Here is a 21,265-nt window from a genome sequence, read left to right on the forward strand (position 1 = left end):
AACCTACCGCTTCGAAAAAATCCGACCCGACTCAAACGACTCATCCGTCGCTCTTCTTACGTCATCACAGAGTGACAGTTTGTTTTGAGCATGGCGCCCCGCGTCAGTCGTAGTTTAATCTAGGCTCTACCATCCGTTTTCTAACTTCGGGGGAGATGAGCATGGACCTGACCTTCCTCGGGACCGGCTCGGCCTATCCGTCCCCGCATCGCGGCGCGTCGGCTCTGGTGCTGCGGACTGAAGGGGACTGTTGGCTCTTTGACTGCGGGGAGGGGACCCAGACCCAGCTGATGAAGAGCCAAATCAGAGCAGGCGAGTCCAGCGGTTCCCCGTTCAGCCTGATTCAGTGTTGCATCGAATGCTAATGCTGAAACCCGATTCTCTGTTAAACGTCAAATATTTTAAATCAGTGAGCTTTGCGTATATTTTACGTCTATTCTTCACTCTCTACTGGATGAACATTATGCTGTGGCTACAAGTCATAGATAAAAGTAGGAATGTCACAATGTGTGTGTGTGTGTGTGTGTGTGTGTGTGTGTGTGTGTGTGTGTGTGTGTGTGTGTGTGATGTTTCCTAACCAGGTCGGATCACAAAGGTTTTCATCTCCCACTTACATGGAGACCACCTGTTTGGTCTGCCTGGTCTCCTTTGCACTGTGAGCCTCAACACCAACCCAGAGGGCCAGCAGAGCCCCAAGTGTGTGGACATCTATGGGCCCCGGGGCCTCCGGCACTTTCTAAGGGTGACACTGGGCCTCACGGGCTCACAGCTGCTCTTCCCTTATGCAGGCAGGTCTAAATGTACTATTGTAGTAGTATAAATGTAGTGCTATATGTATTCCATATCTGTATTATTCTTTCCAGTCATTCCTTGCTGTGTGATCGGACTTGATTCTAACATCTTTTGCTCTAAATGCTGAACTTTTTTATTTTTTTATGTTGTTGTAGTTCATGAGCTGGAACCCACATCAGACCAGAGTCCAGAGGAGGGACGGCTCAGCCTGGAGGTGTGTGATTCATTTTTCTGTTTCTATGTGATGAGAAGTCCCACCATACTTCTCTATATAGAGCAAAGCACAACACATTGTCTGCAGGGATGGACTGATATAATAATTCATTGCTCTAATACTGAAGATTTTGCAAAGGATTCCAAATTTAGTGTCTATGACTCAGTTTGTTTGGGTCTTAGAAAGGGTTCCTTTTGATCACTGATGTTTTTTTTGTGTGTGTGTGTCTTCAGATGACGGCAGCGTGTGGGCCTCTTCACCCACAGGAGCAGCCGGGAACGACCATCACCCTGGACGTCTCCAGCGACTCTTACTTCCTCTTTGAGGACAAGAAGTTTGTGGTCAAGGCCTTCAGGTTGTTTCACCGCATCCCCTCCTTTGGTTTTTGCGTTCAGGAGCATAATCGCCCTGGGAAACTGAAGACTGATCTCCTGAAGGAGCTGGGTATGCACATTTTTACGTATTTCGTCATGTATATTTTTCATTATTTGGACAGTTAAACTGATTAAAATAAAGAGATAGGAATGGGAAAAATGGCACTAGTTGCATATTGTTGGCAATTTATACATATTGTTATAAACTTCTAGTAATATTTTGATGTGACCTTGAAGTGGAGTTTTGGACTATTGTGAATCATGTACCGTTTTGTCTGCCAGGTGTGAAATCAGGACCGCTTTATGGGCGGCTGAAAGCCGGAGAAGCTGTGACGTTGGCCAGCGGACGTGTGATTCTGCCTTCAGAGGTGCTGGAAGAAGCCATTCCCGGGAGGAAAATCTGCATTTTAGGGGATTGTAGCTCCATTCTCGGGGAAGCGCCGCTGGTGTTATGCAGCGGAGCAGACGTTCTCGTTCATGAGGCCACCCTCGGAAATCAGCATAGAGACAAAGCGGTGGATCACGGACATAGCACGCCTGGGATGGCAGCGGCGGTTGCTCGGGCTTGTGGTGTACGGAGACTGGTGTTGTACCACTTCAGTCAGAGGTACAAACCCTGCTCCCTACAGAAGGAAGATGACGAGGATAGTGCCCTCGAGCTCAAGAGACAGGCTGAAGAAGCTCTACAGGACAGCGGTGTGGAAGTGACTCTTGCTGAGGACTTTCTGGTCTTGCCCATTCCTCTCAGACGATGAAGGCAGTGAACAACCGGTTGTTTGCCTTCAACACATCTGATATAAAAAGTTTTTTGTTTTTTTTAAAGTGCCTTCTTATTGTGCAAATGTGTTGCATTCCTATTTATAATCCCGTGGTTTAAAATTAAAGATATTTGCTATTTTTCAGTGAAACTATTTTTTACATTTACAACTTCTGCGTGACAAAAAAAATAATTTGATCATCTTCGAACCTTTTCCAGAGCTTTATTTCTGGATCTGTACACAAGGTATTAAAGTACAACAGAAAATACAAAATAATGTTTAACAAAAGAGGAGAAAAAAAAACAATGTTTATGTACAATTCTTATAAACAATTAAGATAGCATGAACATTTCTCATAGTGATGTATTTGATTGTCTATTTCTGGATATACATTTTTCAGTTTTGTAGGTTTTTATTCACAAAGGTGTTTGTTTTCAAAGGACTCCAGAGTTCTCTTTTTCAAAACCACAACTGTTATATTTTTTTCCTTTTTCAACTTCGAAACACAATACAAAATATAAAATAAATTTGTTTAGTGCTTGCACACACACAAGTCTCATATCGGAAATATCAATAAAATATCACATTTTCCAGAGTTCACAGGGTGGTGAAAAACCTACTTCTACTACTTAATGGCCTTTACATTCTGACAGTTTGAGTCTTTGTACAAACCACAGTTGAAATAAATATCACTGCACTGCTAAAGCTAGAAGAGCTCGGAGGAACTACTGCATTATGCGCATTGCATCAAAACAAACTAGCTGGCCACACACTCAGAGCAGCAGCCATCCCTTCACCATCAAGACAAATAGGACATGTAAAAAGAATTTTTATCGAGGAAAGATGAGTGTCTTTTACACATAGCTGCAAGATTTGAATGCAACACTGAGTGATCAATACGTCTTCAGGTAAAGCCGTTTACAGTGGTGCACTTGAGAATGGGACACAACCGGCATGCATGGTTTCAGCTGCGTCCCTGGGGGGTGTATCATGATTTTTCCAAAGAGAAAAAGAGAGAAAAAAAAATTCAAACACCAAAATTAACCGGTAAAATGTAAAACCAAAGTATATCTGTACATATCTACAAATTATTGCCTTTTGACAAGGAACCAAATTAAAATCTTTGTAATAATACAGATTCACAAGTGTCAGAGGTCAGTTAATAGACTTAAAGGCTATTTGCTAATTATTTACATGAAACACAGATGTGAACGTCGTCTGATGTTTGGGCTACGGAACTTAATTACATGATCGACCTTAAGTGATGGTTTATAGGCATGATCCATGTCTGTACACACAATGAATTACAAGTTCTATGGACAAAAAACATGGTGTACCCCTGAAACAAACCAATTATTCATAGTACAATGCATAGATAAATTAAGTAAACACTTCTACTGCATCCAATCAACTGACAATGACCTGCTAAACATTTTACAATTCACAATATGGACTTCAGTCAAGAGATAATGGCTCTATTTCTGCTACTAGACTCCAAAACAGCTAAACCAGATAATACAAGGCATTCTCTAGTCAGTTCAGGTCAGATAGACGTTAAAATGAAATAAAAATAGAGTGGCTTTAAATAAGCGGATAATACTGCTAGCAGGTTTACCCAAGCTTCCTAAGTGGTCTGAAAATGGTTTTACTCAATTCTCGTCCGGTCATTTATTTAGAGGTCTTTTTCTCTTATTTATCACAATTGAAGAACACGTGCCGAATAGGAGGGCAATGATTCATTTGGAGGGGTAAAAAAATAATAATTTGCATTCACTTGTTCCAGTTTGGCAACTTTGAACAGTTAAAAAACTAAAGAAGCAGACAAACCACAGACCAGCTTCCACAGGAGGAAACAGAAAGAAAACCAAACTGGAAGGCTTTAGCAGCTGACGCCATGATAACTCCTTGTTTCCAAAGTTTATCTCCATGCTAGTGTAGTGTTGCTTTTCATAAAATGTCTAGCCAGGTTTATTCAGGGGCAAATAAAAACCACTTGCACCACCCTGGTTAGCAGAAGGTACCTGTAAACCGAACACAAATTAAAAAAAAAAAAAAAAAGTACCACTTCAAGCAACGACAACAAGCAAATAGTAACACTAGAGGCAGAAAAAAATAATCCATTTTTGGCAGCTGGAAAGAATGGCAGGATAATTTTGTAGCTCTGAAGATGTTGTGACAAGATTTTGAGGAAGATCCACAACTCTCCTACTGCAGCCTCTGGGCCCCGCTGTACATGGACGTTACATATCTCAAGACTGCGAACAGAAATAAAATAAATGGCTATATAAACTCTTGAGAGAAATCAAGATCTTAGTTCTATATGATAGACATCACTGATGTCATAGTTAAAAAAAAATTTTTTTTAAATGAAAACAAAAAAGTATATTCATATACATATATATAGATATATATATATATATATAATAGAATTTAAACCAATTGGATTCTCCAGTGAGGTCAGTCTTATGTACATTTGGGAGGAGGTTTCAAAAGGGAAGAACGAGGGACGAAGTCGAAGATCACTCTGACTGAAGTGCTGCAGTGTGCTGTGTGTGGTGTCGTGCGTGTGCTCCCAGAAAACCGTTGGGTTCGCCGCCGCCCGTCAAGCTCCCAAAGTCTGTGACGGACACGGCCATTTTAGCGCCGGTGATTCGGTGGTGGTGCGCTGTTGTCCGTCGTGCTTCGAATTCCACACCGAGGTTACCAACAGACACGTCATTGATAAAGGAGTCAGGCAGAGCCATCTTGAGTCTTTTGGAGGGCCGTTCGCAGTCCTTACTGACGCACACTCCTCCTAGCTGGCCGAGGTCGGAGTGGTAGAACCCGGCGTCGAGCATGTTGAGGCAGTCGGGGTCTGAGCCGTTAGGAGGGAACCCAAGGGACTCGTCATGGTTCAGGGATCCACGATGGAGACTGTCCAGTGGAGGAAAGCTGTAGGAATCCAAGCAGCTGACCTCTGCAGGGCTGCACACTGTGGCCACGCTGTTACTCAACGCTGCAAGGGCAGAAGAATTGAAGTTAATGGCTGGCAGGGATAAGACAATCAAGTTTACCATGGAGTGCAAATCATTACGAGGGCCGTGTTTCATTTTATTATTTCTTTTCGAACCCTTTTCCTTGACTGCGTTACATTACTGACCTGTAAGATCGCTAGCAGTGATGGAGTTGAGCAGGCTGAGCTGTTGATCAGTGGTGGCCTCCAGCCTTCCACCTCCACCTGCTCCCGAACATATGGAGGAGGAACTGTCCACTGCCAGCCCCTCTGCTTCATCCACCAGCCTGTCCATCAGGTCGCTACATTTCAAGAACAATGGTCTCAATTTTTTCCAAAATTAAATAATTTTCTCCTGGCTTAAATGTACGCAAAACCAGAAGAACTTACGTCACGCCAGGATAGCTGCTGTACTTTTTCTTCCCAAAGCGATTCTGCTGCACAAAGAAGTCAAATCGCTCCGACTTTTTCCACATGTAGTAAAATGCCACACATTCCGCAACTGTTCGCGTTGTGACCTGTGCAACGAAGAGAAATGATCGCTTTATGCTTGTGCCTTTTCATGCTTATGTAAATGGGGAATCCAGTCAAGTCAGATATACGACTCACCTTATGTTTCTGTATGAGGTGAAAATTCTTTTCGTACATCTGTAGGGCATGTTCAAAATTCTTGCATTCCTCTTCTGACCACGGCGGAGATTTTTCTGAAACATAAGGCCAAAATCAAATTCATAAACAGTAAACAAAAGAAAAATTACAACAAAAATTAAAACCGTGTGAACTGTTATAGATTTATAATGAGGCTTTGAGAAAAGAGACACTTCGATGTAAAGTTGTGTAAACGCAGGGATGATATAACATCTAGTTCTCCTTTGCTCACCTTTTGAGGACTTAACAAGGTTGTAGTATCTCTCTAGTGCCTCACGGATGTTGTAGTTGCACTTGAGGAGCTCATTCAATGCCTTTTTGGAAAGAGTGGTCAAGAATGAGCACTGGCCAAATGAACAACATGTACCCAAACTAATATAATCTGAAGCATCAACGTTTTAACAGCCGTACATTATGTGAATTAAAACAAAAAAACTCATATGGCATATACTAACACTGTTGGGATCATGTTCATCATTGTGATACAACAAAAACATGTGACTGACCTGTTCGTTGTCTCGAACATGCATCCCTAATTTGTCACATCCTGGTTTTTCATCTGTTGTCCGTGACAATACTTCAGACAGGAAAGTCCTAACCTTGTTTTCTGACAATGTACCTGGGCTCCATAATAACTCGTCCTCATCTTCATAGACTGCATAACAAAGAGTAGCACATCACAGTCAGTCAACTTGTGTTCACGATTTGCTCTTTATATGCATGGAAGCATCGTATGAAGAGATAAAATAGCATCTGGCAACAGTCACCTCTCTCCCCATCTTTGTAGTGACAGAGGCATGAAGGAACCTCTGCTTGGTACTGTGTTCCCACCATGATTTCCTGTAATAAAAACAATACAGGCCATGTCAATACATCCTCAGCAAACCAGTGATGATTCAAATTAAGCTTGATTCAGTATTAATTCTCTCAAAATGTTTAAATTCAAACATTTCCAGCACCTTTCGTGAGTCTTCTGGGCTAGGGCCATCTTCATCACACTCTGACTCTTTGTCACCATCAGAGATAGCGTTAGCTAAAGAAATAAATAAAAGACAACAAATTAATAACTCCACGTTACACACATAGCAGGAGGTAGTCACAACTGCAAGATACAGAACTTTTGCTGAGAGTAGTCAGGCAACTGGTTCGACATTTTAGTTTAAAACAAGTCTATTAATTAAAAAGACAGATAATTAATCTCCAACATCTACAATCAATTTCTTTTTTTTTGTAATTCAACTTGTTTGGTTCACTGGCTCAAAATTCAAGCGGGACAGCAATCAAGCGTTACTTGTCAATACACACACATTGTATTGGCATTGTCGATGATTGACTGTTCCTCTCTTGTTTTTACTGTGCCTCATCAGCACAGCTCTAAACATCCCTGAGAAGGATATGAGATAGCTCACTCTGTAGTTCCATCATCACTTCTGAACAAAAAACAGCCCATGCTTTGTTGTTATAATTTTCCTTATCTGGTAAGTACCACATTATACAAAGAGAAAAATCACAAATAATGAAAACATTCAGTTGCACATATGACTGTGTTAAATGTGCAAGCCTAGTTTAACTTTATGTTAAACTGGGCTTAATTAAAAGACAAAACACTATCACAATTGTATGTAACACCAAGAACTCAGAAGGAGTTGTTGGTGTCTTTAATGTGAAGTGTGGTACATTACTATTAAATTATTTACTTAAATTAGATTAAGAATTTCTGATTTTATTTTATACCATAAATGATTCTATAAAGCTGAAAACAAGAAGTCAAAATACAGAAAAATAATTATCTTAATTCTCATGGTGGTCTAAATTATTTTAAATAAGTCGCTGTTTCCATCGGCTTTGATGCAGCAACTATGACTGCAAACTATATATTTTAAATTTTGAAATGTGTGTTGGATGAAAAAACACTAGAGGTGGAAATCTGTGATGAACTCATAATACAATCATGAGGTTCGAAAGATATAGTGAAAAGAAAGATCCATGATATATCAAGGTATCTGTAAGTGATGAAATTGTTATACTCAAAACAGCTTTAAAAACAAAATTTACAGTTTATTTACCCCACTAGATATAACTGATAGCAAAGAAATTATTGCAAAAAGATGAACTAATAATTGTATCAAATATCAAACACTGTAAAAATACATAATACCAACAAGCAGAGCTTCAACTTGTTTCATGTTTGTAGCATTCTGAGTCCTTTTCATTGAAACAACAGTCAAGCAACAATTAACTTTGCTGTATTCTGAGCTTCGCACAACAATGGAATGCGATGTGTAACAATAAGCATGTTAATGCTTAAATGTTCCTAAATGGCATGTCAAAAATGGGTTATACCTGACATTTACCAAAAGGATGATTAATGGTTTGATTAAACAACAATAAAACACATTTAATAGCGACTACTTCTACGAGGCACCATTCTGCTTGTAATGGTTGCTTTTTCCTAGTCCTGTTTTGAACTCCATCAACATATATGATAACTGCCCTATGAAAAATGCCACCTGTCCAAGACCAGTATGCTGCCGACAACTTGCAATAATGACTGTTGTAGACACTTCTTTCAGGTGCTATAATGTGGATTTAATAACATTCAATCATTTATTTTATCAATAGAATACTTGTACAACGAAAACAATACTACAAGCATCAGGAAGAGAAACACTGGACTGACACTGAACCAGAAAATCAACTGACACTGCTGGGAGATTTTGTGCGGTATTTGTGCGGTCCACTGGACTAATGTTATAGGGTGATGGCCAGAACCCACCCTGGAAAGCTGCGAAGCAACTTCTCTTGGTAACTGGCCAGAGATTTTCTAGAAATCTCAAAATGTTAGTGCTGATACAATAATTGGAGAAAGGACTAAATGAAAAAACAAAACAAAAAAAGGAATAAAGGCCATGTCCTCTCTGTGGATATTTTAAACACAGACGAGTCTGGACAGTGTTTGTATTGTCACAAACACAGGAAGGGTAGCCGCTGACCAATGGTAAGCCGGTTTAACTCAACATTTTCAAACAATTTAAGACTTTGCATTGCCAGTTAAGGGACTGGGGTTCCCAGTGTGGAGGTTGTCGACCCCTGTGGGATAATGAGATTCCAATTTTGGGATCCAGATATGATTTTCAGAAATCTAATAAAATTTTAAAATGATTACACATTGCCTATTTTAGAAATAATTCCTTGTTTATGTGAAAGTATTAAGTACAGTACTAAAGCTAAATATAGGAAGTACATGTAACCTGTCACTTACATCGAAGTGTCCTTGGAAAGAAATCGGTAGCTTCGTGGGAGGTGACAGAAGGGGTCAGATCATCAGCTGAGGACTGGGTCTCCTCCTCATAGTCACCAGACAGCAGGTCTTTGGCAATTTCCTCCTAGGGAGAAAGAATAATATCCTTTAATTCTAGGGCAGATGGGACATAATGATGAACATCTAAAATACATAGCAAAGATAAACAGATTTTGTTCTGACATTGCACAAACATATTTACTGACAACAGACACCACTGCATAACTTTAATTATTTACCTTGTCCAAAGTCATGTCAGGCAACTCATCAGTCAAATCTCCAGAGGAGCTGTCTATACTAGAGCCTGCAGAGGCCTCATAACGATAGATGGCCAGTAGTTCTTCTAAAGGCATGTTCCCTTCCTGATGTGAAAAAAAGACACTTAAATTACACTTTTTTACTTTAGGAAAAAAACTGAACATTTATACTGACAAAATGCAAGTAAACAAAATTGTTTAATATCTGCATGCACACTCCTGAAAAACATTTCCCCCCAAATATTAACTCACTGTAATCTAACTTCAGAAGATTTCAATTAACTAATTTACATATGTCTAATGTAATTAATTTCTGATTAATAAACCTTTCACAAGGCTCGAAATTGCGACCATTTTGGTCACATATGCGCCCAAATTTTTATCAGTGCGACTATTAAATATATTTGGGAGCACCGGTGCGACTAGGGAAAAAAAAATCTGGTGCGTATTTTTTTTCCTCTTCTCTCTCTCTTTCTCTCTCTCCATAGAGCAGGGGTCACCAAATAGCAGACCGCGGTCCGGACCGCGTGGTGGTTCTGTCCGGACCCGTGACCACTCCATGATAAATTCACGAGAGTAGATTTTCTTGGCGCATTTTTACATGCAGTTCGCGGATTCAGACGGCGGGCGCTGCTCCTCCAGTTAATATGTAATAGCGCCAGTCAGTACAGCCAATCAGATCGTTTGTCTACCCTGCGCTACCGCTGTGGGTTTAACGCTACAGCGGAGCACAGAAGAAGGGAGACAGCTTAGCTCAAAATGAAGGGAGGTTAACGAGGAAAACCGCTGGTTAACAATGTTTATTCCTCCGTCAGGCAGTTCAAAACCATTTCACCTCATATGGTCTGAACATGTAGCATGACTTAAAAGTGGTAACATGAAGCGCCACTATGAAACAAAACACAGATGTTTTGCGCAGAATTATCCCCTGAAGTCCGAGCTGAGGGCAAAATGACCGAGAAAAATGCAAACGAATGTTCACTAAAGGCATGATGGAGTTTGGGGCAACATAAAACAACTTTTAGTGATGTTTTAAAATACAAAACAATCCAATAAAAACTTAAATGGTTCAGTCCAGGTACCGGGCTGGCCTGACAGCGCGCGACAATGCGCTATTTAATCCACACCCAGGTAGTGCCTCGGTTTGGCCCCTGACCCGGAGGCGGACCAAAGCACCATCCTCAGGTGAGCGTCTGTCATACAGTTTTGTGTGGATGTGGGGAAAACGCGTAGGCGCCGAGTGTGCACCCTCAAATGCTCTACCGCGACAGTTTGTTTGATGCAGACACATGAGTGTGGACCTGACGGAGAATGTGCGCGAAACAGTCTGAGCAGGACCGCGGTCCTGTGGCCTGCCAGGAAACAATGAGAGCGCGGCTGCTCTCCTGGGCGAGGGAGATAGGCGCACGGAACGGAGATGGACGGAGCGGTCTCTATCGCTCCATCACTGCCTTGCTTTTGGGTAGGTGCTCCTAACGTCTTTGCTGGTGCTACTAACTTCTAACTTTGGGAGCACCAGTGCTACCAAGAAAAAAAGTTAATTTCGAGTTAATTTCGAGCCCTGTTTCATCAATACAAAATCTGCACCTATCAATAAGATTAATCTTATTCACACAACCTAGTGATTTTTTCAATTTACATCAACATCAGCATCCCCACCACATTGAGACAACAGTGCCCTCTAGTTTCTACATTAACCAAAAACATATATTTTATATGAATACATAATAGTCAATAAATTAACTCTGAATTTATTTAAATTTTACAAGTTAAAAGAATTTTACGAAACCTTTTTTATTAATCAGTTTACCTTCTCCAGATCTGCAATCTCAGAGCGGAAATTCCCCCCTCCTTCTAGAGATTCTTCCTCCTCCAGAGTTCTCTCGTCATCACACTCATGAACTAACATTTCTGCTGTTGGGTCAAAGTCATGATCCTCTGACGATAAAGAGCCAACTGAGACAGGATAAACAGAATAATGATGGGTCGTTCTTATCAAACAAATTCAAAATGTCATTCATATTTGTAAACATACAGCCACATATTTACTATGTTGCAACTGGAATAGCACAAAATATAGAGGAGCAGGCATTTTCTCCATCAATAGTTTCACACATACATACATACTGAAAAACAGTGCAAAATAGTTTCAGTAATATATTTAGCTCCATTTAAGCATGTGCTTCGTTACATGTTGTTATCAATGTTCATATTATAGCAGATAATATCATACCTGGACTTGAACTCCCTAGGGAAGCCTGAAATAAAACCAAACGCATAAATAAGCACAGTAAATTACACAGTGATGAAACTAATACGCGGATGTTTTAAAATTGACATTTTCTATTTGGTAGCATAAAAAAGAAAAACATTCGTGATCTGTGTGATGGCCACTGAAAATAATAGTGAGAAGGTTCACATACCGCTAACCTTAACGTCACCTGAAAAGGTGGCTAATTCACCGTTAGCTACAGTTAAACTTTGAACTCTACGGCTGCTGGTGAGCAAACTATGATCTCAAAAGCATGGAATTGATATGATCCATTTTGAAAAGGACGATCAAAGTAAAACGGAGACATAAATCAAGGAGGTAGTACGATTTACGCAGTGTCGGCTTCTGTAACAGTGAGCTAGCAGCGAGCTAACCCAAAGGCTTAACGTGCACTGAAAATTGTAAACATTAATTTTGTATAAAATGCTACAACAAACGCTACACTTTTACGAACATTGCATTATAATTGTCGGTGATTCTGTTTAAAAATAAAAAGTCAATGCCCATTCATAAGACACACGATATATTTCCTTCAACTAGCAAGCTAACGTTAAATTTACGTATCAATTTACACAGCCGATACACTACAGCAGCTGAGGGCGAAGGCGCAGCGGCCTTGTAGTGAAGGACCAGTCCAGACATTCAAGTATATTTTTGAGGAATAAAAATGGCAGTTACGCCACCAAAGACCACATATAGAAGGTAAAAACTATTATTTGCCTAATCGATAACATTAAAATGAAAAATATGCCATAAATATTTTTAAAATATCGATTTAAGATCGTTTGCTTCTCCCCTGTTTTCGCTCTTACCTCCGCCATATTGGTACCTTTAGCTAATGGGCTCGTTATAGCGCAGTACCCGGATGATCCTTCTGAGCCAATCAGATGTTCAGGTGACAGTCGTGATCGTGACGCTGTTCAAACTGACCACTGATCAGTCTAACAGGAATAATTTATACACGATAAATCTACTGTACAACAGATAAACATCGAAGTCAGTCACAAATACATGCTCTATTACAGTACGATGGAACTGTTTGTGTAATTCTATCTTCAAAAACCTCTATAATCCAGCATGTTTTGAGAGCATCCCAGCTGATATCCCGTCATCCTGAACGCCGTCTATCGCAGCTATGACATTTTTAAGGCTTTGCGTCATCACGACTCGTGTTTTTGCCGATCTGGATTATTGTAAGAATTTACCAACCCTCAAATGTGAACGCAACAATATTAGTTTTTCCTTTCCGTTGGATAAATTTCGCAATTATCACATTATTTCGCTTATTTAGTTATTAATTTATAATATTCTATGTGGGTTAAATTATAGCCTTTTTTATAATAGTGCACCGCACTCACACAATCACACAAAAAAGTAATGAAACTCACAAATCATCTACTTATGTCAGTGGGATCAAAATGTCTTTTTTCACTGCATTCACCTTTCATTGGTGTCTCACCAAAAAATGTGCTTTATTTTACTGGGTGAACAGTCTGTTATGTAATAAATCATTTAAGACCATATTGAAAATATGAATCTCAAATGAATGCCTACTTTTATTTAACCCTGATCATTCGATGTTAAAGAAATGCTTATACGTTTGGCAGTGGTTGGTTTGAAGACTTAAACAGTGATCTTTATTCTTTTATTGAATAACTACTAATCTGATAACAACCATTAGAAGTAAATTACATTCTACTGTGGTTGATGAAAGTCTTTGTTAATAGTCATTCTTTGCTGCTGCTTGCTAACTATTTTACTGACTACCCATGGCATTAATCGTTATTCCGCTTATCACTGATGAATGCTTAAAAAGCTTGGTGTTAACTAAGAACTAACTAACAAATAACAATTTCATGGGACATGTACACCATGCTAATGTACCAAATCATTTCACTGACGTAATAGTAAAACAGTTGCACTTTGTAATATTTTACAAAATAAATATTAAATTATTATTTTACTGACAGTCAGAGCAGCAAAGCACCCTGTGCGGCTGTGCCTCATTATATGAATCACTTCTTAAATACTACCAATAAATAATTTTGTTTGTACTTGCCTGGTGTCTCATTGTGTACGTGAATTTCTTGACATAGTTATGACCTGAAGACATTTGTAGGTTTCTACTATGGTGAGTTCTGTGCTGGCAACTTCTCATAGGGGAACTGCAGGTGTTTGTGCACAAGATCTGATAACAAACTACTTCCTTGCTCAGAAGGAGGTGGGTGTCCTTTTAACTGCATAAGCTTCACTGTGATTTAGTTGAATTTAATGATTGCATGTCCTGTCAACTGAAACAAAATGGTCTTTTTTTTTTATTTTATTTTTGCATAGGTTGAGTTTTTAGTGTACATGTATATGACAAAAATGAGGTGAGACTTGTAGCTGGAGGATATCAAATGCCAATTGTGTCTTGTTTATTGGACCTAGATGTGCAGCAATTCCTTCTTAGGTAGAACACAATCTGCTTGTCTGATTATGCACTATGGTGGCTAATATACAGTGTGAGTTATAATTAAAGCTATTGTACTCTCTGACTCTGATATTTATTCTGATTATTTCAACCATGATGAAAGACTGCTTTGTGATTCTGGACTTTTCTACACATTTTATTCCACATGATTCTAAAGGTAAGTTAAAGGTCAAAGGTGATAATTGTGAGGAACATTTTTAGAAAACAGTACATTATAATATCACCAAAATTAACAAACATGTCCAATATATTAGGTACTTGTAGATTTTGAAATTTTGAATATAATTAATTAGATATCTTATCCGCGGTGCACTGGCGTTGTGCCCGGAGTTTTCTACACCCACGAAAAGTGGGTATAGAAAATGGATGGATGGATGGATGGATGGATGAACGGATGGATATCTTATTTTGTGTGGTTTCCATGGAAACAAGTTGCTTTTAGGGGCTCTGAAAGGTGGTCATCTGGTCTGGTCCATATCTTACAAAACTATAAAATTTTATATTAAAAGAAAATTTAAGGTGACTGACGGTTGGCCAGCTGCTCCATCACAAACTCAAAAAGTGACTTATTTATCGTACAATTTATTGTGGGGGTCAGGGGTATATGTAAGTTTAAACTTGCCATGCAAAGCAAATATTTATGGTTTTGAAAAACAGAATCCCTTGTCAGGCTTTGGAAGAGCAGTATGGGCTATATTTAGAGAGCTCCCCAAACAAATGAGTCACTGTGTTGAGACAACCAGAAGCACATCTCTCCACAGGCTAAATCTGTTCTGATCTGGAACATAAGTTTGCTTCATTTTTAATACAAGTTGAACAACTGCTGATACCTTAGAAAAATTTTGGGGTTTTCTTATTCAGCTTCTGTTACAGATTTGTTGTACTGTCAGTGTCCTTCCCCTGGTTGGATTTTCACATGCAGTGGTGCTTGTACAAGTAATACAATAAGAGTCTCTCTCTTCTGTCTTTCCTTTTTTACAGATTTATGAGCAAGAAAGCCTCTGGAAAGCCAATTTAATGATTTCTTTTACAGAACAACCTAGTTAGGCAGACACGGGCAAAAAATTGAATGATCAAAACCATCAGATGGACAACCTATCCTGTGACGTAGATCATGGGGAGAGTGGTGAAAAAAGGTCACCATCCATTGTTCTCGTTGCCTTTGGTGTGTGTAAATTTTGCCCACACCTACTCTTGTTTTAATGTGCCCATGGAGAAACTAAAGGTGTTACAATACTTGTAATCATCACATAATATAATTTAGATCACAATGCATATTTTGATTGGTTCAAAAAAGAAAAACAGCAGAGACTAACAGACTAAATAAAATGTAAGTCTTGAAAATGTTTTGTTTGGTTGATATCATGTGTGGATGATGTCAGATTGTCACTAAATCCTTATTTAACTCTAGGGGCCAGAACAAAAAAGGAGTGCAAACTGACTGACGTTGTTAGTAAAAGTAAAAAAATAATGGTCATCCAATGCACCCTGATGACAAAAAGGAGTGGAATCAGAAGACAATTTGAGACGGTTCATTTCTAAACCATACAAGCCACCAGGAGGCAATGTGTGACAACTTTAGATTCTAATGACTCAGCCTTACCCGTTTCCATTTCCTCTGCTCCAAACAACACCTTCAGTCATGCTGCAGTAATGACTGTCGAGCACACACTGTTGTCGTGTTGATACAGTTGAGTATATTACTTCAAACTCTAACAGGTGCAAGTATATTTATCACCAAGCAGGGCTTTCTAAGCACTCAGCAGCTGTGGAGCCAACCTTATGGTGTCAACAAACCTTTCTGAAAGACTTAGTCAGCTTCAAGTTTATATTGCTGATGAGCCGTATTAACAAGATGTTGTTCTGCATCTGTGCAGGTTTACAGTCATCGAGGTCAGGGTAGTCCTCAGGGCTATATTTGGGAGGCAACCGGATGTTGTTGTTTTGTTTTGTTTTTGTTTTTTGGGGGCTTTTTTGGTGGGGGGGTGTTTGTTTGCCTCTCATTTAAGAAGATCCCTCAATTGTGAGGAAGTGATGGAAGTCTAATTCTTCTTTAGGTTAATGGCAGGCCTTATGAGCCTAAATTCCAAACAGTTCAACATTCATATTTAATATAAACTTAAAAAGATATGAAAAAAATCATTTTATGGGTCCATTAAAAGCACCAAAAAGATTGTTCAGTGTGGACATACTTATTGTGGTGCGCTCTGAGGAGGTAGTGATGTAAAAATGGGGGGGGGGGGGTGATCCCTCCCATCCCCCCAGCAAATCACACCCTGAATATATTGAAAGTCCCTTCAGTGACTAGCAACTTAGGAATCTCATCCAGAGTGAGGTGGGATGTATTTGACACCACAACAATTCCAGTAGCCTTTTGTTTAAACTCATTGAAAAACTGCTGCATGTCTTCCAAGAAGTACTTTGCACATACTGTATCTACAATACCAATATTCATTCATTCATTCGTTCATTCGTTCATTCATTCATTCATTCATTCATTCATTCATTCATTCATTCATACATTCATTATCTGACGCTTGTTATACAACTTGTTGTATATCATACAGCAAATACTTTAGATCAGATCACACAGGTATGACTTCACATATTGGCATGAAGCAGGCAGCAATGGAAAAACATTTTCACTGTAAATTAAATTAAGCTCAATTAACAACCCCTGTGGGTCAGAAGGAACCCAATTTTAATTGCATGATATTCAGCAATTTTTTGTGTGCATTTTTCTATGTTGCCTTCATGTTTTCGAGAAAGATTAGGAGTAGGACAAGCCTATGTTGCAATGCCTTTAATTCACATTATAAAAATGTTAAAACAAGTTCCAACAACATAGTTACAGCACTACCTAACAGTCTGAATGGAATCCCGCTGATGGACTCTTTGTTGCACACACTCCACACAACTGAGATATTAATATTTTAGCTGAATAATATCCTGAAAGTACTACCCAAGCATGAATTATGATTTTTATTATATGCTTGACACCTCCTTTTCACACATAATTCATTCTTTGCAGTGCTACCATGGTAATTGTTGATCATTCCGTCACAAAAATGTAGCCTCTTAACTGATGAGACCAGAGACTTCCCAGAAGCGTGTGGTCATTTTTTCTTAAATATATACTTGTACATACATACACTAAGAATATTGCTAAGCAGTCTTTACCCCATTGCCATCCATTGGCTCAGACTACAACCTCATCAAAATGCAGCATGTTGCATAAAATCAATAATTAAAATGCTGTTTTGAATAAATATTTAAATAAATGTAAAACCTACGTCGTTTTGCGCCAAAACAATTACATCTTTTAAATGTGTGACTTTGATTACATCCACTCAAACCCACAAAAGTTTTTTTCTTGCACACCTGCATTAAAAGGTTATTTCTTCATGAATAAGATTTTGCTATGAAGAAACCAAATTTTCAAGAGGCCTTCTGAATGTGGCTGTTTGCTATAAATGGCAAATGTTAGTATATGGAGATCTTAAAATCTTTCCTAACTAATGGCCTTTTTGAAAATAAATTCAAATAACCCAAACAGCCACTGAAATTATGTTTTGTGGTGATGGAGAGTTTTTTCACTAAAATGTGAACCCCCTCAAGTGAACCCCCTCGAAAACAATACCTTGCATGACCGAAAGTCCTTATGGGTTGGGTGTTGTAACGTCCTCTTTTTTATCTCCTATTGTTGGTGAATTTTCCTTTTACGAACTTGTGAAGGGTGTACATCTAACTTTCATGCTATATACTATATTTCCAGTGGCACTTTCTGATGACAATGTGAGTATATATTACTCATGTCCGAGATGTAGAGCACATGGACATGAAAGAAAAGGTCTTAGCACTTTAGAGTAATACAATATCATTTCCAATTTATACTTTCTGTGTGGATGGTCTGACAGCTGCAGGATTTGGCCTCCATTACTGAACAATGCTGTCTGAGACATTAGCAGAAGAAACGTAATCTGAAATCCACTGTGTCCAGACAGAAGTTACAAAACAAATCTGAAGACTTAAAAATAATAGTATGATTGTGATAAAAGAACTTGCCAGTGGCCTCTGGCAGATATCTTCTTTTATTCTAAATCACATGAACTCAATCAACTGCAAATAGTGAAAAAAGGGAGATTTCTGTTCAGCAGCCCATGAAGAGGCTGCATGATAATTACTATTATTTACTATTAGTAGCTCAGTCCACTGGGTCTTGGACTGGGGACCAGAGGGTGGCTGATTCAAGGCCCATGTGGTCCAAACATTTCGGAGTGTGAGCTGCTAGTGGGAGGTGTCGGTTCACCTCCTGAGCACTGCAGAGGTGCCCTTTATAAGCTGCTCATGGGGGTGCACCATGAAGGAGATGCACGCACACACACACACACACACACACACACACACACACACACACACACACACACACACACACACACACACACACACACACACACACACACACACACGTCTGTGTAGGTTCTGAGTTATCCAGGTCATGATTATCCAAAGCTGTTTAAGTCAATCCACTGGACTTTAAGAAAGTTTCTTGAAAACGTTTCGTCTCTCATCCAAGAGGCTTCTTCAGTTCTCTCTCAAACCACCTGCCTTCCTTGTCCAAGATCTGAACATCGGTATCCTGAAATGAGTGTCCCTAGCAGGAAACCAGTGTTTGTTGAAGATCCTCCTCTGTTTTTCAGACACTCCAGACACATATTGGATCACTATACCATTACACTTGCTCTCCTTCTCTTCTGTCCTCAATGGGTTATTCTCCTTTCTGGATCTTGTGTGAGCCTTTATTTGACTCTAACCATCGACTGGAGCACAAGCAGGGCGTCATCAGGACCCTGCAAAACAGGGATACCTGCCAGTACCTTGAAGGAGCACTGAAAACTTGTGGATATCCTGACTGGACCTTTGTGAAGGCTCACACAAGATCCAGAAAGGAGATCTGTCATGTCACCTCCAGTAACTCTGGGGTTGGTGAGTTCGAGAACATGCAATAACCAAGAGTCTGGTTATTAGCAGTGCTCTTCTCTCCTGGTAGCCTGGGAGTGAGTAGGGATGGGGGTGGAGGGGGTTGGGAGAGACACACACATCCAGAGAGAAAGAAACACAGAGAAAGACAAACTAACAGATCAATATGGTTGGACGGACGAACAGATGGACAGAAAGACAGACAGACAGTGTAGACAGATGGATAGAAATATTCCATAAGTCACATAGTCAAATGTTGACGGTGTCTGTACCCTGCTCCTTTTTCCAAAAGGGTTGAAACACTGTGCAGCAGGAGCTCACTTCGAGGCGGTAGTGTGTGGGCACTGTAATTTCCTCTGTTTCTGTATTCAGGCGCAGCTTGTGTAGGTGTTTGTATATATCCGTAACTTGAGTCATGTTACGTACGCACATATTTTATGATTTCTTTGACTGCCTTTATGTTTTACAGAAGCCGGAAATGACTGCATTGGAAATGACTGCATTTCAAGCAAAGTAAACACTTAAAAGCTGTTTAAAAATAACTTGTATTTCCAAACAATTAAATTCTTCATAACTTTAACTGAACCTTGCTAACACTCAGCAGCAGCAGACATTTAATCCATCTGGCAAAATTATTTTAGATGCATCTCTGGAAAGGCTCATACATATGACAGACTATCAGTAAGTACCTCGCTGTATCCTTCAGAAAGTATTTAACATCACTGACAGTTCTCAAAGCCACTTATTGTGGCAGCAGCAGTGAAGGTCCTTAACAGATTAGGCAGGATGCTCTGCTCTAAAGCGCGTTTGATTCACGTACGATAGAGTATACAATTGATGAGCAACGTACCAAATGTGAAGGATAGAGGAAACATCTGTGTTGTCATGGATAAAAGGCTCATCATGACAAGACATGTGGGTGATTCTGTCTCCATGGTAACACTTTGTGAACAGAAGATGTTAGCTGGGGACTGAAAAGTTGGGAAATTCTCACATAGAGTACACGTGTATCCAGATGTCACATATTCAACTCCCATGCAGAGACATTTTGACAGTTTAAGAGTGGAATGCTCTTCATTGTACCCATGAAGACGTTAGTTCCCAAAACGATTTAATAATAATACTTGTAGTTAGATAATATAATTGTGAGATAATTGTTAAATTATCATCTGTTTTAATGATTTGGTTATTTATTTATTGGCTTTCTCTTTACTTACTTTGAATATCGTCTAGCAAGACCAGTTCATCTGTGGCCTTTGTTGGTTTGTCAGCAGGATTGCTGGTAAACACCAGTTGGTGAACAGAAGCAGCTGCATGGCTGACAAAATGCCTACCAGCTTCAATGGGTAGAAAGAACATGTGACGAGACTCTGATGTAAATATTTTTTTTACTGTTGTTATTAAATAGGGACAAAATATGAATATAACATGTTTAAGATATGTCCCTCATTCTTCATCGCTTTAACAGTTTTTATTTAGGTTCTAATTTTTATGTCATCCGATATGTTTCTGTGCAGGATACCCATCTTCATCAGCTCTGTGCTGGATAATCTGAGGTCTCTAGCCTCTAAATTTGTAGGTGATACACCCTCTGTGAGTGTGTAGGATTACATCAACCCATCTGTGGTCCTTATGCCTTGAGAATCAGTGAGCAATTTTCTGCATGAGTACCTGAAAGTGACATCTGCTTATTATTTACTCAGACACCCGTGATTTCAACCCCAACACACTTAACCAAAAGCTGTAATTTTTTTATGAATATGCATGACAAATCGATATCGTTCACAAAAACATTGAAATCACAACCTGGTCTTGCTGATGCTCCCTGCTGCAGGTTGGAGTTTCAGTGTGAATGTGGAGCTGGGGAGTCGTGACGGCATCTGTCAATCTTGTCTCTGCCAAAGTGAGTAATCACTGATGCGGTGAGGATTGAATTTCTCTCTGACTTGTGAACTTGTGATTTGATGCGATTCATCATCTATCTGTTTTATATCAGGGAAGTACAGATCTGCCATCAGAAAAGATTTAGATTCGCAATCAGAAGAAGGTGAGCTGCCATTTTATCGTCTTAAATCAGCACCAACAAACACTAAAAGGTGAGCAAAGAAAACTTTTTTTGTAAAAATACACGCGATAAGATTCTATACTCTTAATGCAGTAGTTCATCGTTAATCTTTTTTTACTTTTAACACTGATGTCAGACC

General features: G+C 39.4%; 2 protein-coding genes across 2 annotated transcripts; one reads left to right on the forward strand and one right to left on the reverse strand.

Annotated features, from left to right (window-relative positions):
• The first annotated feature begins 83 nt into the window (after positions 1-83).
• Positions 84-2,278, forward strand: elac1 (elaC ribonuclease Z 1). The gene is made up of 5 exons (XM_068311742.1): positions 84-312; positions 582-788; positions 948-1,006; positions 1,240-1,450; positions 1,663-2,278. Exons 1-5 carry the CDS (start codon positions 156-158, stop codon positions 2,133-2,135), a joined length of 1,107 nt encoding a protein of 368 aa, XP_068167843.1. The 5' UTR covers positions 84-155; the 3' UTR covers positions 2,136-2,278.
• Positions 2,279-4,654: 2,376 nt separating this feature from the next.
• mier3b (mesoderm induction early response 1, family member 3 b) lies at positions 4,655-12,438 on the reverse strand. The gene is made up of 13 exons (XM_068311741.1): positions 12,421-12,438; positions 11,570-11,594; positions 11,147-11,292; positions 9,319-9,441; positions 9,041-9,164; positions 6,738-6,811; positions 6,546-6,618; positions 6,285-6,433; positions 6,011-6,092; positions 5,740-5,834; positions 5,521-5,648; positions 5,278-5,432; positions 4,655-5,133 (listed from the first exon to the last, which is right to left on the reverse strand). The coding sequence occupies exons 1-13, from the start codon at positions 12,427-12,429 to the stop codon at positions 4,658-4,660; spliced, it is 1,659 nt and encodes a 552-aa protein (XP_068167842.1). The 5' UTR covers positions 12,430-12,438; the 3' UTR covers positions 4,655-4,657.
• Between the last annotated feature and the right edge of the window lie 8,827 nt (positions 12,439-21,265).

This window comes from Antennarius striatus, chromosome 3 (genome assembly GCF_040054535.1).
Source record: "Antennarius striatus isolate MH-2024 chromosome 3, ASM4005453v1, whole genome shotgun sequence".
Classification (NCBI taxonomy): domain Eukaryota; kingdom Metazoa; phylum Chordata; class Actinopteri; order Lophiiformes; family Antennariidae; genus Antennarius; species Antennarius striatus.

Excerpts from the sequence above, each read along its gene's own strand:
- elac1 (XM_068311742.1), top strand. The coding sequence starts at position 156 with ATGAGCATGGACCTGACCTTCCTCGGGACCGGCTCGGCCTATCCGTCC. Across the intron at positions 313-581 it reads GAAGAGCCAAATCAGAGCAG|GTCGGATCACAAAGGTTTTC; the intron begins GCGAGTCCAGCG and ends TTTCCTAACCAG. Across the intron at positions 1,451-1,662 it reads TGATCTCCTGAAGGAGCTGG|GTGTGAAATCAGGACCGCTT; the intron begins GTATGCACATTT and ends TTTGTCTGCCAG.
- mier3b (XM_068311741.1), bottom strand. Across the intron at positions 11,293-11,569 it reads CCTAGGGAGTTCAAGTCCAG|TTGGCTCTTTATCGTCAGAG; the intron begins GTATGATATTAT and ends ATCCTGTCTCAG. Across the intron at positions 9,165-9,318 it reads CTGACATGACTTTGGACAAG|GAGGAAATTGCCAAAGACCT; the intron begins GTAAATAATTAA and ends CTTTCTCCCTAG.